At 37.9% G+C, this 19690-nt stretch overlaps 1 protein-coding gene across 3 annotated transcripts in view; it reads left to right on the plus strand.

Annotated features, from left to right (window-relative positions):
* Nucleotides 1–19464, plus strand: part of ERMP1 (endoplasmic reticulum metallopeptidase 1) — a 60377-nt gene extending 40913 nt beyond the window's left edge. For all 3 annotated transcript variants that reach the window (XM_061425356.1, XM_061425355.1, XM_061425357.1), the window contains 5 exons: nt 1064–1216; nt 3277–3479; nt 4061–4176; nt 15966–16129; nt 16255–19464. In XM_061425356.1, coding sequence (XP_061281340.1) covers nt 1064–1216; nt 3277–3479; nt 4061–4176; nt 15966–16129; nt 16255–16419 — 801 coding nt within the window. In that variant the 3' untranslated portion in view covers nt 16420–19464. The remainder of the gene's footprint in view (nt 1–1063; nt 1217–3276; nt 3480–4060; nt 4177–15965; nt 16130–16254) is intronic.
* The last annotated feature ends 226 nt before the right edge of the window (nt 19465–19690 follow it).

The following is a 19690-nucleotide window of genomic DNA, read 5'->3' on the forward strand; positions in this document are numbered from 1 at the left end:
TAGTTTCATATAGTTGAGTACTTGGTATGAATAATTTTTCATTTTCATCTCAAAAAAATATTTTCACCTTTATGTTCTTCACTTTTCTTTTTATTGACCCTGGGAGGGTAGCCAATGAGGGGAGCTGGGATTAGGCCATTGTTTTTTGGAGTGGCTCCTTCAGAACCCCTAAGGGATCTGTGAACATATTCTATGAGTTGTGTGTCCCCCAAAACTTTAATTCAGTGATTTATTGCAATTAAGAAACTAATATATTTAGGACTTTCAGGATGCCCATCTTGAGACTGAGCTACTTGTTTTTCCTGCCCAAGTTCAGATTTGTTGTTTTGTGTTGGCTTTGGTTAACTCGGCAATGAAAAGAGCAGAATGACTTTTATTTTCCTAGTTTGTTTCAGTTTTCAGAGTTTTGTTTTTTTTCCAATTGAACTAAAAGTTGATTTATGGTATTGTTTAAGTTTCAAGTGCAGAACTACTTTTATAGCAGTCCTCCCTTACATGCAGCTTCACGGGCAGTCTTGAAGGCGCATCTGAATGCTCATTTGGGTGAATCCGGCAGCAGCAGCAGCACCTGGGCATGTTATGAAAGCATTACAAGTAGAACTTTAGTTTTGTTTTGAAATAGGCCTGCTTACTTGCATAAAGGGTTACTTCTTTAATAAAAACATGTCATGATGTCTAGTACAGTTAAATAGTTGTCTGCTGTACAGTTTTGGCTACAGAGTATTGATAGAATCAGAAATAAAGTAAGGCCATGGTTTGACTGACAGATGTACATGCTCTCATCTCTTGACTGAGCAGAGACCCTGTCTCAGTTTCCCTGATCTCCCTTACTGTCTGGCTGCCTTTCAAGAAGCCATCATCATGCAGATAGGGGCATCTCTCATTTATTTAAACTCTTGACTTGTGATGGAAATCCCTTATAATTAGTGCCTTTTGTACTGGAAGCTGGAGTTATGTTAGCACATGCTGATACATGTCCTTCATTATCTGCCACAAGGCCTGTTAGAAAGTCACTAAAACCACTTGCCTGCCAATGGTAATTTTTCTGTTTTTGTGTTTTTAGATTAACTTCATCTACCTTGCCAAAAGCACAAAAAGAACAATGCTAAGTTTAACTTTGGTATGTACAGTTACATTCCTCCTTGTTTGCAGTGGAACTTTTTTCCCGTACAGCTCCAACTCTGCCAGTCCAAAGCCAAAGAGAGTGTTTCTTCAGGTAAGAGTGATTTTGTGTGAGCTATTTGAGATTCTAGACAGGAAAAGCTTATGGTGTTTTGAGCTTCACTAGTCAACAGTAAAGCTCAAAACACACAACTGACTTTTCTACTGTTGACCTGTTAATTGTACCTTGACTATTTTGTGTAAGGCAGTGAGGAAAAGATTGACCATCAAGAGGCATTCTGATCAGCTAGAAACCCTTCTCCCAAGGGACTGAATGGAAACCTCTGTTTGTTTTTACTACTGTTCAAATTACAAAAATGTACTTAGAAAAACGAGAGCATGTGTGTGTCATGGAGTAATGAACTGTTAGAAGTATAGATTGTAAAGCTGTCTGCAGACTGAGTAAAAACTTGAACTCCTATCAACTGGCAAAAGGAAACAGATTCTTTAAAATGCTAGTAAGATTGATCTTAGGTAATATTCAAGGTAATATGGGATAGTGAAAGTATAACAACTTAGATATTAATAGAATGAGATTGACAACTTTCTTAGATTCAGGTTTTTCTGCAAACTTTTTAGAGCTTTTAAAAAAGAGGAAAAAGAACTTAAGTCATCTTACTTTCATTCTTTGTTAGAGGGCATGGAGTGGCCAAACAGAAAAGCCAAGAGTCATAACCTAGATTACTATTCAAAGACTTGAGTAAGTTAATAATAATACGTTTGAACTTAAATATCAGAGAGATTTTGAGGAAGAGTCAACTATTCCTTGTTTACAGACCTGTAGGACACAGTGATCCATTTTATGTGACTGATGTTACATCATTAGTCATTAGGAGAAGCTAGACTTTTATTATTTTTAAAAAACTCCTGTCTTGATTTGTTTTGGGGTTCTCTTCTTCCCCAGTTTCAGAACTTGGCAGATTTTTCCTATAAAGGGCCAGGTAATAAATATTTTAGGCTCTGCCAGCCACGCGGTCTCTGTTTTTACAGAGTGAAAGCTGCCGTGGACAATACCAGCAGATGCATGTGGCCGTGTTCCAGTAAAGCTTTCTTTATAAAAATAGTAGCAGGCCATTTGGCCTGTGGGCTTTGGTTTACCCCTGCCCTTTGTACTGTTTCTTTTCGAATTTGATATTCTTCAGGCTGGTTTCTGCTGTCAGTAGAGCCATTCAGGATGGAGCAAGGTGCCTTTTCATTCTGTTAGGCACAAGCCTGTCATCTAGTGGTGAGCTGTGGTTTCTGTTTTTCTTTGCACATGAGTTAGCTTCATGTAACAGACTGAAAGGGAAAGGGGGGTGTGTGTGTGTGTGTATTTCTTTTAGAATGTATTTAAGACCTTTAGGAGTTTTAGTGTTCATGTGTTTTAAATCTGAAATAGTTGGTTTTCAAAAAAATTTGTATGAAATACAAATATAGCAGTATATTTGTAAGAAATAGTAAAACAATCATCTTGAATTAAAGGGTCATTAATTGCACCTGAGAAAACCCTCGTGTTCCCTTCTTAACCCCAGCTCCTCTCCCTCTTACCACCCTCCAAAGTACTATCTTAAAGGTTGCAGTTAACCATCACTGTACCACATATGTATGAATCTCTAAACAACAACATATAAGTTTTGCCTGTTTTTGAGCTTCTTATAGATAAAGCCAAACCATAAATGCTCTTTGGTGACTTTGCTTCTTATTGCCCAACAGCCTATCAGTGTTCCAGGTTGAATTGTGTCACTGTAGTTCATTATTTTTCATTGCTGGACTTCTGTTCTAGGATGACACCCTAATTTATTTGTCCATTCTACTGTTAATGGACATTTGGGTTGTGTCCAGTTTTTGCTAATACAGACAGTGCAGAACCAACACTCTTGTACCCTGTTTAAGCTTCTCTAAGGCCCACACTCAGGAGTGGAGTTGCGGGCGTGAAGGGTATGTGCACGCTAACTTTACGGGGCAATGCTAAGCAGTCTCCTGAAGTGTTGGTGCCACTGGTGCGTGAGGGTTCCTGTTGCTCGGTAGCCTCTGCATTTTTTGGTATTGTCACCTAGTCATTTTTGTTCATGTGGGGCAGGGATGTGGGTGAAGGAGTTCAAACAGTAGTTTCCTCATTAGGCTTGTTCTTCTCAGCATACAACTAGAACATTTCACGATCTGGATGGAAACGTAGCTAAACGGGACTCTGGAGTATGGATCAATGGATTTGATTATACCGGCATGTCTCACATAACACCTCACATTCCCGAGATCAACGATACCGTCCGAGCTGACTGTGAGGAGAACGCCCCGCTCTGCGGTTTCCCTTGGTACCTCCCTGTGCACTTCCTCATCAGGTTGGCTCACTACTTCTCTGCTTTAAGTTAGGGGTTAGTGTGTTCTCAGTTCCTGTCACTATGTCGGTACTCTGTTATTTAAACTGGTTAACATAGAAGTTGAGTGTTGTTTATATTATTTTCTTTTATATCTCTACAAAAGCTCTAATATCACTACAGATAAAGCACTCAGGAGTTTTTTGGTTTTTTTTTTTTCCTTCAAAATTTGCTTTTTCAAATTTAGTACGTCTTTCCTCTAGAAACCTGAACAAAGGGTAGCCCTCTTAACTGGTCTAACAGGTAGCAAGCAGCTAAGCATCAGTTTCTAATTGTTTTATTTCTGGGAAGTTTAATGGTTTGGCACTGAAGGAATGGAGGAGAAGAAATAGTATGGGTAATGGAACTCAGATCACCTGGGATCCTTGTTCTTAACTTCAGGAAGGTTTTACTACATAATAACCTGGGCTTCAGAGAAACTGACATTGTTTATCATCATTTCCATCAGAGTTTATGTGTTTGTTATATTCTGAGTGTGTCCATGAGTTATAGCTAGAAGTTAGTCAATAAACCAGCTTAAATATTGAAGTTACCTTTCCAAATAGGAAAAACTGGTATCTTCCTGCCCCAGAAGTTTCTCCAAGAGAACCTGCTCATTTCAGACTTGTATCTAAAGAACAGACACCCTGGGATTCCATAAAGCTGACCTTTGAAGCAACAGGTAAGTCAGATAGTTTTTTTTCTTCTATCACTTCTTAAAAATTTCAATACGCACGTATATTTTTTCCTCAAATTTATAATAGTGACCAGCAACTTACGACGAACTTAAGCGTTTTTAAAAGCAATTGAAGCTGGTTATGATTTTTAAAATAAAATATAATACTTTATTTTTTAGAGCAGTTTAGAAAGTTTACAGAAAAATTTGAGCAGAAAGTACAAAGATTTCCCATGTTTGCCCCCCACCCTCCAGCTTACCTTATTATTCTCCTTTTGCATTAAGTATGGAACATATCTTATCATTGATGAGCCAACCTTGATACATTATTAATAACAAAAGTCCTTATTCTTTGTGTTGCTCAGTTCTGTGGGTTGTGACAAATGCGAATTGTCATGTATTCATTATTAAATATGATATAGCAGATTCACTGCCCTCAAGTCCCCTTGGTGATCCTCTCTGCTCACTCCCTCTGGCAACCACTGACCTTTTACCATATCCATTGTTTTGCCTTTTCCAGATTATCATATAGCTTGGAATTTTACTTGGTACCTTTTCTAGATTGGCTTCTTTTATTTAGTAATTTGCATTTAAGGTGCTTTTATGTCTTTTAATGGCTTGATAGCTTATTTCTTTTTATTGCTGTGAATGTACCACAGTTTATCTGCTGATCTGTTGAAGAATATCTTGGTTGTTTACAGTTTTTGGCAATTCTGAATAAAGCTGCTATAAACACTTATGTGCAGATTTTTGTATAGAATAAGTTTTCAACTCATTTGGATAAAATATCTAGGAGTGCAATTGCTGGACTGTACAATAAGCCTATATTTACCTTTGTAAGAAGCTGCCGAAGCGTTTTCAAAGTATGAATTCCTACCAGCAAGCAATGTGAGTTCCTGTTGCTCTGCATTCTCACCAGCATTGGTGCTGTTAGTGTTTTGGATTTTAGCCATTCTTATAGATGTGTAGTGGAGAAGGCAATGGCACCCCACTCCAGTACTCTTGCCTGGAAAATCCCATGGACAGAGGAGCCTGGTAGGGTGCAGTCCATGGGGTCGCTAAGAGTTGGACACGACTGAGCGACTTCACTTTCACTTTCCACTTTCATGCACTGGAGAAGGAAATGGCAACCCACTCCAGTGTTCTTGCCTGGAGAATCCCAGGGACGGGGGAGCCTGGTGGGCTGCCGTCTATGGCATCACACAGAGTCGGACACGACTGAAGCGACGCAGCAGCAGCAGCAGCATAGATGTGTAGATTGGAGAAGGAAATGGCAACCCACTCCAGTGTTCTTGCCTGGAAAATCCCAGGGACAGAGGAGCCTGGTGGGCTGCCATCTATCAGGTCGCACAGAGTTGGACACGACTGACGCGACTTAGCAGCAGCAGCATAGATGTGTAGTGGTATCTTGTTACTACCACCACATTAGGGAATGTAATGACATACGTTGTTAGCATCTTTTCATGCTTATTTGCCATGTGTATAACTTCTTTGCTGAGGTGTCTATTCTGATCTTTTGTCCATTTATTAATTTATTGTTGAGATTTAAGAGTTCTTTATATATGGGTATAAGTCCTTTATCATGTATTTTGCAAATATTTTCTCCCACTTTGTATTTTCATATCTCAACAGGGTTTTTCATAGAGCATAAGTGTTTTAAATTATTGAAGTCCAACTTTTTTTTTTACTGGAATGCACTTTTGGTGTTGTACCTAAAAATCATTGCCAAACCCAAGGCCTCTAAATTTTCTCTGATGTTACCTTCCAGAAGTTTTAAAATTCTGCTTTTTACACTTATGTCTGTGATACGTTTGGAACTAATTTTTGTGAAAGGTATATGGTCTGTGTCTAGATTGATTTTTTTGCATTTGTTCCAGTACCTTTTGTTGAAAACTATCCTGTCTCCACTGAGTTGCCTTTGTCAAAGATCAGTTGACTATATTTGTGTGGGACTATTTTGGGCTCTATTTTGTTCTACTCATCTGTTTCTCTCTTCTCTTTCCATTAACTACACTGTCTTGATTTCTGTAGCTTTATAGTATTTCTTGAAGTTGGGTAATGTCAGTGTCTCGACTTTACTTTTCTTCAGTATACTGCTTATTGCCTGTCTTTTGTCTTTCCATATATCAATTTGGCAATACCCACAAAATAGCTTTTTGTGATTTTGATTGGAATGGCATTGAACCTATGGATCAAGTTCGGGAAAATGACATCGTTATTGACTCTTCCGATCCATGACATGGAACCTCTCCATTTATTTGTATCTTATTTTTGTAGTTTCACACTTTTGCTCATATAGATTTTGTACATATCTTGTGAGATTTATACCTCAGTATGTAATTTTTGAGGTGCTAATGTAAATAGTATTGCTATTTACATTATATATAGGTATATAGGAAAGCAACTGACTTCTGTATATTAACCTTGTATCCTGTAACCTATAATTGTTAGTTCCAGGATTTCTTTGGTTGATTCTTTTGGATTTTCTACATAGATGATAATGTCATTTACAAAGGCAGTTTTCTTTCTTTCTTCCCAGTCTTTATACTTTTTATTTCCTTATCTCATGGCATCAGCTAGGACTTCCTAGTTTGATTTTGAAACTGAGTGGTAAGAGGTCATCCTTGCCTTGTTCCTGACCTTAATGAGAAAGCTTTCTTACCAGCTGAGTATGATATTAACTAAGTAGGATATTTTCTGTGGATGTTCTTTATCAGGTTGAGGAAGTTCCTATCTGTTTTTAGTTTGCTGCTAGTTTCTATTGTAAATGAATGTTGGATTTTATCAAATATTTTTCTGTCTTTTGATACGACCTTGTGGTTTTTCTTTTAGCCTGTTTATGTGATGGATTACATCACTTGATTTTTAAATGTTGAACCAATCTTGTATACCTGGAATAAATTCCACTTGGTTGTAGTGTATAATTCTTATACATTGTTGGATTTGATTTTCTAATATTATGTTGAGGATTTTTACATCTGTTTATGAAGTAATACTGATCTTTAAGATTTCCTGTAATGTCTTTGTGTGGTTTTGGTATGAGGGTGATGCTGGCCTCAAAATTAGAAATTATTCCTTCTGCTCCTATCTTCTGGAAGAAATGGTAGAGAATTTGTATAATTTCTTCCTTAAATATTTGGTAGATTTCACTAGTGAACTCATCTGGGCCTGGTTCTTTCTGTTTTGGAAGGTTGTTAATCATTCAGTTTCGTTTAAGCAAAGACTTTCCGATCCTCTGTTTTTTCTTGTGTGTGTATTGGCAGATTGTGTCTTTGAAGGAATTGGTCTATTTCATTTGGGTTATCAAATTTATTCTTTCATTTTTCTTTTACTGTTCATGGGCTCATCCTGTAGTGTTGTCACCTATTTGATTTCTGAGATTAGTAATCTAGTAATTAGTAATCTATGTCTTCTCTTTTTTTCTTAGCCTAGCTAGAGCCTTATTGGTTTTACTGATCTTTTCAAAGAACCGGTCTTGACTTCCTATTACAATTTTATTTTTTATTTATTTTATTTATTTCTGCTGTTTTTAATTACTTATTTTTTCTACAGTTTAGAAAAAAGAGTAAATTAAATCCAGTTTATTAAAATGGAAGCTTTAAGAGTATTGATTTTAGGTCATCTTTTCTAATGTATGCTTTCAATACTGTATTTTTCCCACTAAGCACTATTCATAAATTAAAATTCTGGTTCACTTTACTTTGTTAACATTTGTTTTTCAGTATTGATTTCTAGCATAATTTCACTGGGGTCTAAGAGCATACTTTATACTTCTATTCTAAATGTATTGCAGTGTGTTTTATGGTGCAGGAGATGGTCTCTCGGTCAATGTTTCATGTGAGCTTGAAGGTGTATTCTGGTGTTGGAAGTACTATGAATGTTTTTGATGGTAGTGTTTTTCAGCTAGCTCCCAGAGTCTGCTTAAATTCATGTTCATTGAATTGGTGATGCTCTCTAACCATCTCATCCTTTGCCCCCTTCTCTTTTGCCTTCAGTCTTTCCCCGCATCAGGGTTTCTTCCTATGAGTCGGCTCTTCACAACAGGCGGCCAAAGTATTGGAGCTTCAGCATCAGTCCTTCCAATGAATAGTCAGGGTTGATTTCCTTTAGGATTGACTGGTTTGATTTCCTTACTGTCCAATGGACTCTCAAGAGTCTTCTCCAGCACAATTCAAAAGAAGCAATTCTTTAGCACTCAGCCTTCTTTATGGTCCAATTTTCACATCCATACATGCTACTAGAAAAACCTTAGCTTTGACTATACGAACTTTTGTCAGCAAAGTGATGTCTTTGTTTTTCAATACACTGCCTAGGTTTGTCTTAGCTTTCCTTCCAATGAGCAAGCATCATTTAGTTTCATGGCTGCAGTCACCGTCCACAGTGATTTTGGAGCCCAAGAAAAGAAAATCTGTCACTGCTTCAATCTTTTCCCCTTTTCTTTGCCATGAAGTGATAGAACTAGATGTCATGATCTTAGTTTTTTGAATGTTGAGTTTCAAGCCAGCTTTTTCACTCATCTTTTACCTTCCTCAAGAGGCTCTTTTGTTCCTCTTTACTTTCTGCCATTAAACTATTAACTATGTACCTTAGGTTGTTAATGTAACTCCCAGCAACCTTGACTCTACCTTGTGATTCACCTACCCTGGAATTTCACATGATATACTCTGCATCTAAGTTAAATAACCAGGATGACAATATACAGCCATGTTGTACTCCTTTCACAATTTTGAACCAGTCAGTTGTTCCATGTCCGGTTCTAACTGTTGGTTCTAAGGTGGTCTGGTACTCCCATCTCTTTAAGAATATTCCAGTTTGTTTCCACAGTTTGTTGTGATCCACACAGTCAAAGGCCTTAGTGTAGTCAATGAAGCAGAAACTTTTCTGGAAATCCCTTGCTTTCTCCACGATCCAATGAATGTTGGCAATTTGATCTCTGGTTCCTCTGCCTTTTCTAAACCCAGCTTGTACATCTGGAAGTTCCCAGTTCACGTACTGCTGAAGCTTAGCTCGAAGGATTCTGAGCAAACCTAGCTACCATGAGAAATGTACACAACTGTGTGATAGTTTAAGCATTCTTTGGCATTTTTTTCTTTAGGATTGGAATGAAAACTGACCTTTTCCAGTCCTGTGGCTGCTGCTGAAAGTGAAAGTGTCACTCAGTTATGTCCAACTCTTTGCAACCCCACGGACTGTAGTCTGCCAGGCTCCTCTGTCCATGGAATTCTCCAGGCAAGAATACTGGAGTGGGTAGCCATTCCCTTCTCCAGGGCATCTTCCTGACCCGGGAATTGAACCCAGGTTTCCTTCATTGCAGGCAGATTCTTTACCAGCCGAGCCACCAGGGAGTTTTCCAAATTTGCTGACATATTGAGTGCAGCATTTTAACAGCATCATTTTTTAGGGTTTTAAATAGCCCAGCTGCAATTCTATCATTTGCAGTAACTTTGTAGTAATGCTTCCTAAGGCCCACTGACTTTATACTCTAGGATGTCTGGCTCTGTCTGGCTCTAGGTGAGTGACCACACCATCGTGGTTATCTGGGTCATTAAGACCTTTTTTGTACAGTTCATCTTGCCCTGTCTTCTTAATCTCTTCTGCATCTGTTAGGTCCTTACCATTTCTGTCCTTTATTGTGCCCATCTTTGTCTGAAGTGTTCCCATGATATCTCTAATTTTCTTGAAGAGAGCTCTGATCTTTCCCATTCTATTGTTTTCCTCTATTTCTTTGCATTGTTCATTTTAGAAGGCCTTCTTATCTCTCCTTGCTGTTCTCTGGAACTCTACATTCAGTTGGATGAATCTTTCCCTTTCTGCCTTGCCTTTCATGTCTCTTCTTTCCTCAGCTATTTGTAAAGCATTCTCAGACAACCACTTTGCCTTCTTGCATTTTTCTTGGGGATGGTTTTGGTCACTGCCCCCTGTACAGTGTTACTAATTTCCACTCATAGTTCTTCAGGCACACTCTCTACCAGATCTAACCCCACTGATCTATTCGTCACTTCCACTGTATCATCATAAGTGACTTGATTTAGGTCATACCTGAATGACCTAGTGGTTTTCCCTACTTTCTTTAACCCTAAATTTTGCATTAATGATATATTAGCATTTTAATTATACTTGTTAAACATTATTTTCAGTGGTTTCAAGCTTTCAATAAGTTAACTTTCAAGTAACACTATACTGCTTCATGGGTGGTACAGACATTTTATAACATAGTATCTCCAGTTTTTCCCTCCCTGGAATTCTGTCAAGTTGACCTCTGAAGCAGTGAATAAGTCAGCTACTTTTCTCTCTCTTTCATTTCTTAAGCTTTTTAATGTTACATGTGTGTTTTTTTTCCCCTCCTCAGACTTATTTTTGATCAGCAACTTGAGTGCTTACAGTGTTTCTAAAAGTAATTGAAGCTAATAATTTTTAAGGAGCCTTAGTAAAAAACTTTCATTGTCAGAATTTGTTGTCGGGTAGATCGTAAGGGCATTTGACCTGGCATTAGTAGATAGTTTGACTTTGTTTACCTTTCTTGGTATATTTATCATGTTTAGAACCAGTAGTCAGGTCCTGGAGTTTTTCAAATGGTGGTCTGAAGTCTTCTAATATTATTTTGCAAAAGTATATTTGATCATGTCACTTCCCTACTTAAAAGAGCTATTCTATGATTTCTTGCCGAATGCACCCCAATTTTTTGGGAGAGAGCATGTTTGGTCTTTGGTAATCTGGCATATGTACCTGTTTCAGCTTTTTCAGCACTTCCCTTATGCACTCCTTAGCTGCATCCAAGTGCTCATTTCCATCATCACATACTGCCTCTTGGTGAGAGTGATGTTTTCCTGCTTCTCTCTCTCTCTCTGGCACTGTTCCTTCTCTTGGTAAAATGTCAGTATTATTGAGACCTCTCTTTCATTGTCTCTAACAGACTGAGCAACTGCTATCTATTCTGTGCCTTTTGTACGTATCTCGATTGTAGCACTGACCTCCTTGTGTCATGGTTATTTAGTTCATGTCTGATTTTCCACTAGCATTCAAGGGAGGCAGATATGGATGTGTTTTTATTTTTCTTTCTAGTCTCTGTGCCCAGTAAATATTACTACCGCCTAATGGGCACTCAATTGTGTTGAGTTACATATGGCAATTTTTTTTTTAAGATGGTATCCAGATACAAGGAGGGGAAAAAAAAAACATGTTAGCTATTTCTAGTGAAGGTATTTTTTGGATAGGATTGACGTTTAATTTAAATCAGTAAATTCTGAGTAAAGCAGGTTATTCTCCATAACCATGGTGGGCTTTGTTCAATCAGCCGACAGCCTTTAAAAAAAAAAAAAAAAAGACTTGCCTCCTTCAAGGAGGGGGAGTTTTGCCAGCAAGTCCTGGGGATTCTAATTCTTCTCTGAGTCTCCAGCCTGCCTGCGCCTCCTGCAGAGTTTGGATTTGCCAGCCTGTACAATCACATGAGCCAGTTCTGTAAAATAATTCACTTTTTCTGCATATCCTGTTTGTCTAGAAAACCCTAACACAGGAAGTTCACTTTTAACAGTTTCTGCTACTGTTCACTCTGTACGTTAACTATGAAGTTTAAAAAAGACTGACAGAAAGTTGTCTAGGACTTTGAGTGAAAAGTATCTTCAAACATAACTTTCCCTCTTATTTTTATTCATTCATATATAAATATAAAATATAATATATAATGAATATTTCTGTATATAAGGCCTAATTTACATACATTGACATGTCCAGATCTTACACAGTTCCATTAGTTTTGATAAAATCATACATAACCTATCAAAACACAAATATTTCCATCACCCCATAAAGTTCCCTTACACTCTAGTCCTCTGAGCCTGAGTAGCACCTTTCTGTTTTCTGCATTAAGAGATTTGATTAGCCTGTTCTTGAATTTCATATGTACACATGGAATCATCCAGTATGTAATATTCAGTGTCTGGTCAGTTAAGCATAATGTATTTCAGATTGAGCTGTGGTGTTGTTAAGTTATCAATATTTTGTTCCTTTTCACTGCCGACTAGTAGTCAGTGTATCAGTCAGTAGTCAGACTGTCTCGTGGCTTATCACTCTCCTACTGATGGATACCTGGGCTCTTTCCAGTTTGGGGCTAAGGTGGATAAAGCTGTTATAACATTCTTAGGAAAAGCTTTTTGGGAATATGTTTTCCACCTCTTATAGTGGAATTGTTTAGTTCATAGGATAGACTTATGTTTAACTTTCTAAAAATTTTGTTTCCATTTTTCTCTCCTACCAGTATCCAAGAATTCCAGTTGCTTTACAATCTTCCTGAATTTGCTGGTTTTTCTTTTGTTTTTTCATTTTATCATTCCTTATAGGTGTTGAGTGGTAGTATCTCTTGCATTCCTCTTGTAATTAAGATGTGGAACACTTTTCGATGTGGAACACATTGGCCATTCATATGCTTTGTTTCCTCATGTCTTTTTCCCTTTTAAAAACTGGGCTTATTGTCTTAGAGCAGTTTATATATTCTAGACAAACTCTTTTATTAGATACAGTGTTACCATATTTTCTTGCCCATCCATTTTCTTAATGATGTCTTCTGATGAGACTTCTGGATTAATGCTTTATGTGTCTTCCAAAAAACCTTGTCTACCCAGACATTATGAAGATAGACTTTGTTTTCTTCTAGAAACTTTATAGCTTTAAATTTTTATGTTTAGGCTTAGGATCCACCTTGAATTAATTTTTGTGTATGGCTTGAGGTAGAGGTCAAGGTCCTTTTCCCTTATAGATATTCAGTTCCAGCACCATCTGTTGAAGACTCTGCTTACTAAGTCAGTCACTTTGGTGCTCTTGTCAAATTTTTGACTCTATATCCCTCAGCTTTGCCCACTTCCTTCTGAACTTTCTCTTCTGCACATAGTCTGTTTGGGTTTTGTATTTTTTGGTGACCAGTGGCCATCATATCAATTGTGAAAAGTAACTGCGTTTATTGTGTGAAGGCATAGTTCATTCCGTTTTAACACAGAAGGGACTTGACAATCTAGTGGATAAGGGAAGCTGGAGGACACAAGATGGCAGTAGTGAAATAGTAGGATTTGCTTGTTAAGCAGTGGAGAGCAGCACCTGTAAGAGGTAAGGGCCCTAGCTGACACCTCTTATAGTGAATACTTCCCTTTTCTGGGCTTTAACATTTTAATTAGGAATAAATTCATTTTGTACCAACTGGTTTTCTTGTTCATGCCAATAAATTGGTTTTTATTTAAATGCTAGCCTATAAAAAGGAAGCACAGAAAAATTTAAATCTCTCTCCTTCCTGCACAGTTTGGAGAATTCCAATAAAAATCAGGTCCCTGACAGGCAGATTGCACATCTATTGACCTGTTTTTTGTGATTACAGAGGTTAAGAAATCATTAAAAAGAAAATTGGTGGTATGTGCGTGGGTCTGTTTGTGCACCAGTTACCACATTTTTTTAATTATAGAAGCTTAATCATTTAATCACTAGGAGAGTGAAGATCCTTTTCACTGTTTTCCTTGCCATTCTTTACATGCTTATTAATTTTAGTATTTAGAACTTTAGTATTCTCTAATATAAAATTATTGTAGTTAGGGTCATTATAAATTTATAAATTACTGACACTGTAATGTTGAATCACCCTATCCATCTTGCTATCTTACTGAATCTTTAATATTTTTTAGTTTATCATTGATACTAATGTTCTCCAGGTATACCAAGAACCGCTAAAATGTAAAGGGCTAGATAGTAAATATTGTAGACTTTGCTGTATGTCTCTTGTTATAGATTCTTTCCTTTTTTGCTAGCCACTCTTTAAAAGCGAAAAAACCATTCTTAGCCCAAGAGCCATACTAACACAGACCTCAGGTATAGTTTGTCAACTACTGTATATCATATGTAAATACAGTTTTCTTTACCAACTCTTATGCCTCTGGTCTGTCTAAACAGTATATCCTGTACTTCTAATATAGAACAGTTGTGTAAATAAGCACCCTTGCCTTATTCTTGACATTAGAACCAAGTCACAAGTCACAAGTCACAAGTGTTTGTTGTGTTTGACTTGGTTCTTGACACAAGAATCAAGTCACCCCAGTCACAAGTCTCTAGTGTTTTCCTGTTATGTAAGATATTGACTTTAGGACTAAAAGAGTGTATATTTTTTATCATGTTAAATAAGCATTCAGAACTTACCATTCCTTCAATGTTTTTATAAGGAATAGGTTTTAATTTTGTGAAAATCTTTTTTAGCATCTATAAAAATAATCATCGGATTTTTCTCCTGTGGTGTATTAGGTTATCGTGTATTTTCTTAATGTGATGCATGATGCCGGTCTGCGGTATTTTTGGTACTGTTTTTAACAATTTAGGTATACATTATAAATGTAAACACACCGTGACTGTTACAGATCATAGAAACAGTTGGTAAGTTTTCCTTACTTTTCATGTCTTGCAGCAGTTTATGGGGCATTAGAACTGTTCTGTTGAAAAGTTGGCTGGAATTCCTCTGAGACCCCTTGGGCCAGGTGCTTTTTTTTCTGAGGGTGGTTTCTTTTTCTAGAGAGATTGGCCTGTTTTAGCTTTATTATCTCTGTGTTCAATTTTGATAACCTGTATTTTCCTAGCAACATACCTATTTCATTCAGGTTTTCAAACTTATGGAGATAATAGTGGTTATGCAGTGATTTTTAAAATTTCTTCTGTTTTTCTTATTTATCTTTTTTTGTTGTTGTGTCATTTTTAATTCTATTATTGGTAGTTTTTAAAAAATTTATTGATTTTAATTGGAGGCTAATTACAGTATTGTAGTGGTTTTGTCATACATTGACATGAATCAGCCGTTTGAATCGGTTCTTATTTATCTTTGTGTGTACTAGTGTTTGCTCTGCTCTTTTCCAGTCAGGTTACTGAGTGATTGTCTTGTTAAGTTTAAAAAAACAAAACAGATTTTTGATTATTAGGTCGGTTTGTTCTATTGTCTATTTCATTGATTTCATCTGTAATATTTCCTTATCTTTTAAAGACTCTGTCCACTTGCCTGAAATAACCTTTGTTCTTTATTTTTACCCTTTCTGAATATCTTGGGATACACTATGTGGTTAGGTCTAGTTTTTTAAGCTACATTTTTCTTTTAGTAGCTGGGTTGTGTCTATTCACATTTATTTTTATGAGCAATACTTGCAGTCGCAACTGTCTCATAGTATTTATAATTACTTGAGTTTTACTTGCTGTATTTGTGTTCCTTTTTCTATGATGTATAAGCTGATAAGAATACCACAAAAACTGGCATACAAATAGCAAAAAGTTAAATAGGCGATGAAAACAAAAATATAAATCTTAAGTGCCAGAAACTTTTGAAAAGAGCAAAGCCAACACAACAGTTTTATCTGCTTTCCCCTTTCCCTCTGCGTGTTACAGGCAGCATTTGCACATTAGTCTTCTACCTTTACAGTAATATTTGTCCTGATACAATATATGTGGATACACTAAAATCCTCAGTGCTCTTTTGCTGTAGTTTTTGCAGTTATTCTGTAGATTTCTGAAGAAGGGCTTCTGAGTGGTAGGTAGGTTCTTGTATGTTTAAATGCCTGGGCCAAGATGTAAACACAAGTTTTCTTATTATGAACTCGGTGCTTTTTCTGCACCTCACTGCTTACCTTTGTTGATTCATGATGAACATCCAGACTGAAAGCCCTCCACTAGGTTTGCACTGAGTGTCTTTATTGTGGTGAAGCATGAACTTCGTAGTCTGGTTTGGGTTGTTTTTCTTGTTGCTTTTTTAGAAGGTTGTTTTAACTGTTCTTCCTTTTATCCTACAGGACCAAGCCATATGTCATTCTATGTTCGAACCCACAAAGGGGCTACGCTTTCTCAGTGGTCTCTCGGCAATGGCACCCCAGTCACAAGTAAAGGAGGGGACTACTTTGTCTTTTATTCCCATGGACTCCAGGCCTCCACATGGCACTTCTGGATAGAAGTACAGGTGGGAAGGTCCTAGCATCGCTGGTATCCCTGATCAGGTTCCCAGGTGGTATTTGGCAAGACCCTTGAAATCAGTCAGTATTCTGCCTCCTTAGAGCTAGAGAACTAATTAACTTTCTCCTGCAGGTCTTGGAAGAACAGCCTGAAGGAATGGTCACTGTGGCCATTGCTGCCCACTATTTTTCTGGGGAAGACAAGAGATCCTCCCAGCTGGATGCTCTGAGAGAAAAGTTCCCAGATTGGACATTTCCCTCTGCCTGGGTGTGCACCTACAATCTCTTTGTATTTTAATCTTGTGGATGAGCTCTAAGTACATGTCCAGTGGGATACTCCATGTGGCACAGTTTCTCCTTATGTTGCATGGACGGTTGTATGTAAGTCAGTGAATTTTAACGAGCATATGTTCAAAGAGCTTTGTGGGCTAACACTCTTCAGGGCTGAGCATGATCTATAATGGTTATACTGTGGAGTAGAGTGCATGGCCCTTTTGACACTTGAAAATACCAGTTTTCTGGCACTTAAGCACACGTGGGTACTACACACACATGTCATTTTATATGACCTTAAGAACAAAAGCCAGCAAACCACTTTTAATAGTTGAACGCTTAGGATCATGAACGATGCAGAAGGTACTGTAAATCCCTTGTTAATGAGACAAATGACATTTCCAGTTAAAGCCCAAGACCGTTGTTTTTTGTGTTAGTAGATGGTAGGTAAAGTATCACAGGAGTTAATGATTGGTCACAAGAAATTGAGATGAAGACTGGCTTCTGAGGCCCCAGCCTGTGCTGGGAGCGGTGCTTCTCTGGGCAGTCTTTAGAGTGTGCTTGGAGGCTCTAAGGCCTTAGTACTCTGATGTGGAAACCTGTATTGAAGTGGCGGCTCCTGTCCTTCAGACATGTTCCATCGTTGGGATGCTTTTCTGAGGTGGTTTTCAATACCTGTTTCCTTCTGGAATTTCCAGGCTCTTTTGGTTTAGAATACTGTTTGTGGAAGTACAGGACATGAACTTCCCTTCTCAGAGTCCTGAGTTGCCATGGTGGCTGTTCTCGGGGTGGGAGGAGAGTGGGAGTAGCTGGGCATTTTATATTGATTCTTAAAGAAATGAACAGAATATTGTTATCCAAGGTTAATCCTTCAGGGCGTAATATTATTGATGCACTGGGTCCTTGTTTTCTAGCCAGTTGAACAGGTTAGTTTCTCAGTAACTTACTGTGGCTGGCAGAGCTGGCTTTCCTGAGACTCGAGGCTGTGGCTTGCTCTGGAGTGTCCTTCTAGCTGTTGGTGTTTAGGTCCTGCACAACATTAGCTCTAGGACTTAGAGGTGCTTTTCATGTTGAGGAAGATGGCTGTTGGCTCCAGCAGTGGAAGAGTTTGGTGAGAGCAATGCTCAATTCTGCTAGCTTTCTTTTTTCCCCATTAAAAATGTAAAAAGTTAGACCGTTTTTGTCTTTACCAAGTCTAGGCTAAAAAAACCCCCTTTTTTTTAAGCCATAGTGAAACAAACAAAACAGTGGCACTCGAATCTGCCTGAACAGAGAGCATAGTAGTGTGTGTCTTTGAAATTACTTCTTAAAGCTGCTTGTCCGATATATACAGTGTGCATTCTGAATCATGCTCCTCCTAGTTCCTTAAAAACCGAGCCTACACAGACAGCAGGGTTACAGCCAGAGCTGAACGGTAGGTACCATGCTGTCATATGCACGGACACTGGAACCAGTGCTTCTCCTGGACTTCGTAAGAGCCACAGAGTTGACCCTTGAACAACACAGGGATTACGAGTGCTGACCTCTGCACCGTTGAAAATGTGCATCGTCACACCCCTGTATACAAGGTTTTGCATCTATCTGTGGATTCAACTATGGATCATGTAGTACTGTGATATCTGTTTAATGAAAAATCCCTGTATAATTGGACCTGTAACAGTTCAAACCATGTTGTCAAGGGTCAGCTGTATCACTAGTCTTAGATGATTCAAGTGACACACAAAGTTTGCACTGTTGATAGCTTTTATAGACTCACAATTGTGGAGAAAAATAGTATCTAAATGAATTTCAAAATACAGGCATATTTTCTGTTTCTGTGGTTAATCTGAAATAGATTACTGGAAATTATTTATAGGGAAAAGAAAAGCAAACTTCCAAATGTGGAGGAAGGGCATTACCTGAGTTCCCTGTGATTCCCATCTGCCTACCCCCTCCTTGGGAAGCATGTTATTAACTCCTTTTTGATAATAATCATGGTTTTCTTTTTGCCTTTTTTTCCCTGGGTGGACCATTTGCTCTTGTTTTGGTTTTCTTTGGCATTATAAAGCTCTAATGATGTAGAAGGTCAGTAGCAAGATGCACATTAGACTCAGGGCATGCTTAGTATTCTGGGGCACTGCTTTAATGCCAAAAATGGTTAAATAATTGCACACAATACTCATGGCTCTTAATATGCACACTGTCAGATCAGCAGTCTGAAGAACTTGTTAGTTTTTGCACAGTACTGCACATTTGGGCGAAGTGTGAAGGATTGTGATTTTGAAGAAATTCTTAAAAATTTACCTAAGCATGACGGTTGCATGCAGTATTTGTTTCATACTTTAGCAGATGTACATAGGCCTGATCAGATTTCTAAACCGTCACCACCACTTACTTAAGAAGCCAGCCTGCGGACTCAGGAAGCTGTAGGAAGAATGAATATGTCTGTCTGTTCTTTTCACTGGTTTGCTAGGGATGAATTGTTGCCTTACAGTAATAAAAATACTAGTCAGTATCATTAACAGAGAAACAGACCATCATTGTTTATATTTTCCTGTAACCTCATCTGAAGAGTTATTTTAAATCCATAAAGCCTTTTAGAGCTTAAAAAAAAAAACAAACTCCGCTATTAGAAAGACCTAGTTGGCTCTTGTGGGTATAATTGCTATTTTAAAGGGTCATGTGAGCAAAGAACTCAGCATGGCTTCAACTGGAATCTGTTTTACTGTGGAATGAAATTGTGCATTTGAATTTCACAGAAATTAAATGTTGAGCCTACAGCCTATTTGCCAACAGTAATGATAAAACTGCTAAAGAAAATCACTGAAGAGCTAATAAAGGATGTTCTTTCATTGGGGGATGGGGTGGGGGGAGAAAATACTATCTTTCAGCCAGAGAGTGACCTGCTGCTCACAAGGAAGGCACACCACCAGGCCCCAAAATAGAGAGCCCACTTGTGAGCTCCATGCAAGTTACCTCCCTTTCCAAGTGAGTTCCCTCAGAACAGTTCAGTACAAGGTGAAGCAGCCAAATAACTTATGTTCTTAATAATACCTTGTCTTTTAGGGCCAATAAAGCCAAAATGCATCTATGCCTCCTTATGTCTGTTTTTATTCGAAAAAACATCTTGGGCATTTTTGAAGTACATCAGTACTTTTCGATACTACCACTTCCTTACTTGATTAGTGAAAATACAAGTGTATTGATAATGTCTTTTCTTCAAGTTTGGCCTATATCATGACCAAAATGAGATTTAGCCCAGGAATGGAATGTGGGGTTTAACACCTAAAAGTCAACATAATAGACCGTATTATTAG

Source organism: Bos javanicus, chromosome 8 (genome assembly GCF_032452875.1).
Source record: "Bos javanicus breed banteng chromosome 8, ARS-OSU_banteng_1.0, whole genome shotgun sequence".
Lineage (NCBI taxonomy): Eukaryota > Metazoa > Chordata > Mammalia > Artiodactyla > Bovidae > Bos > Bos javanicus.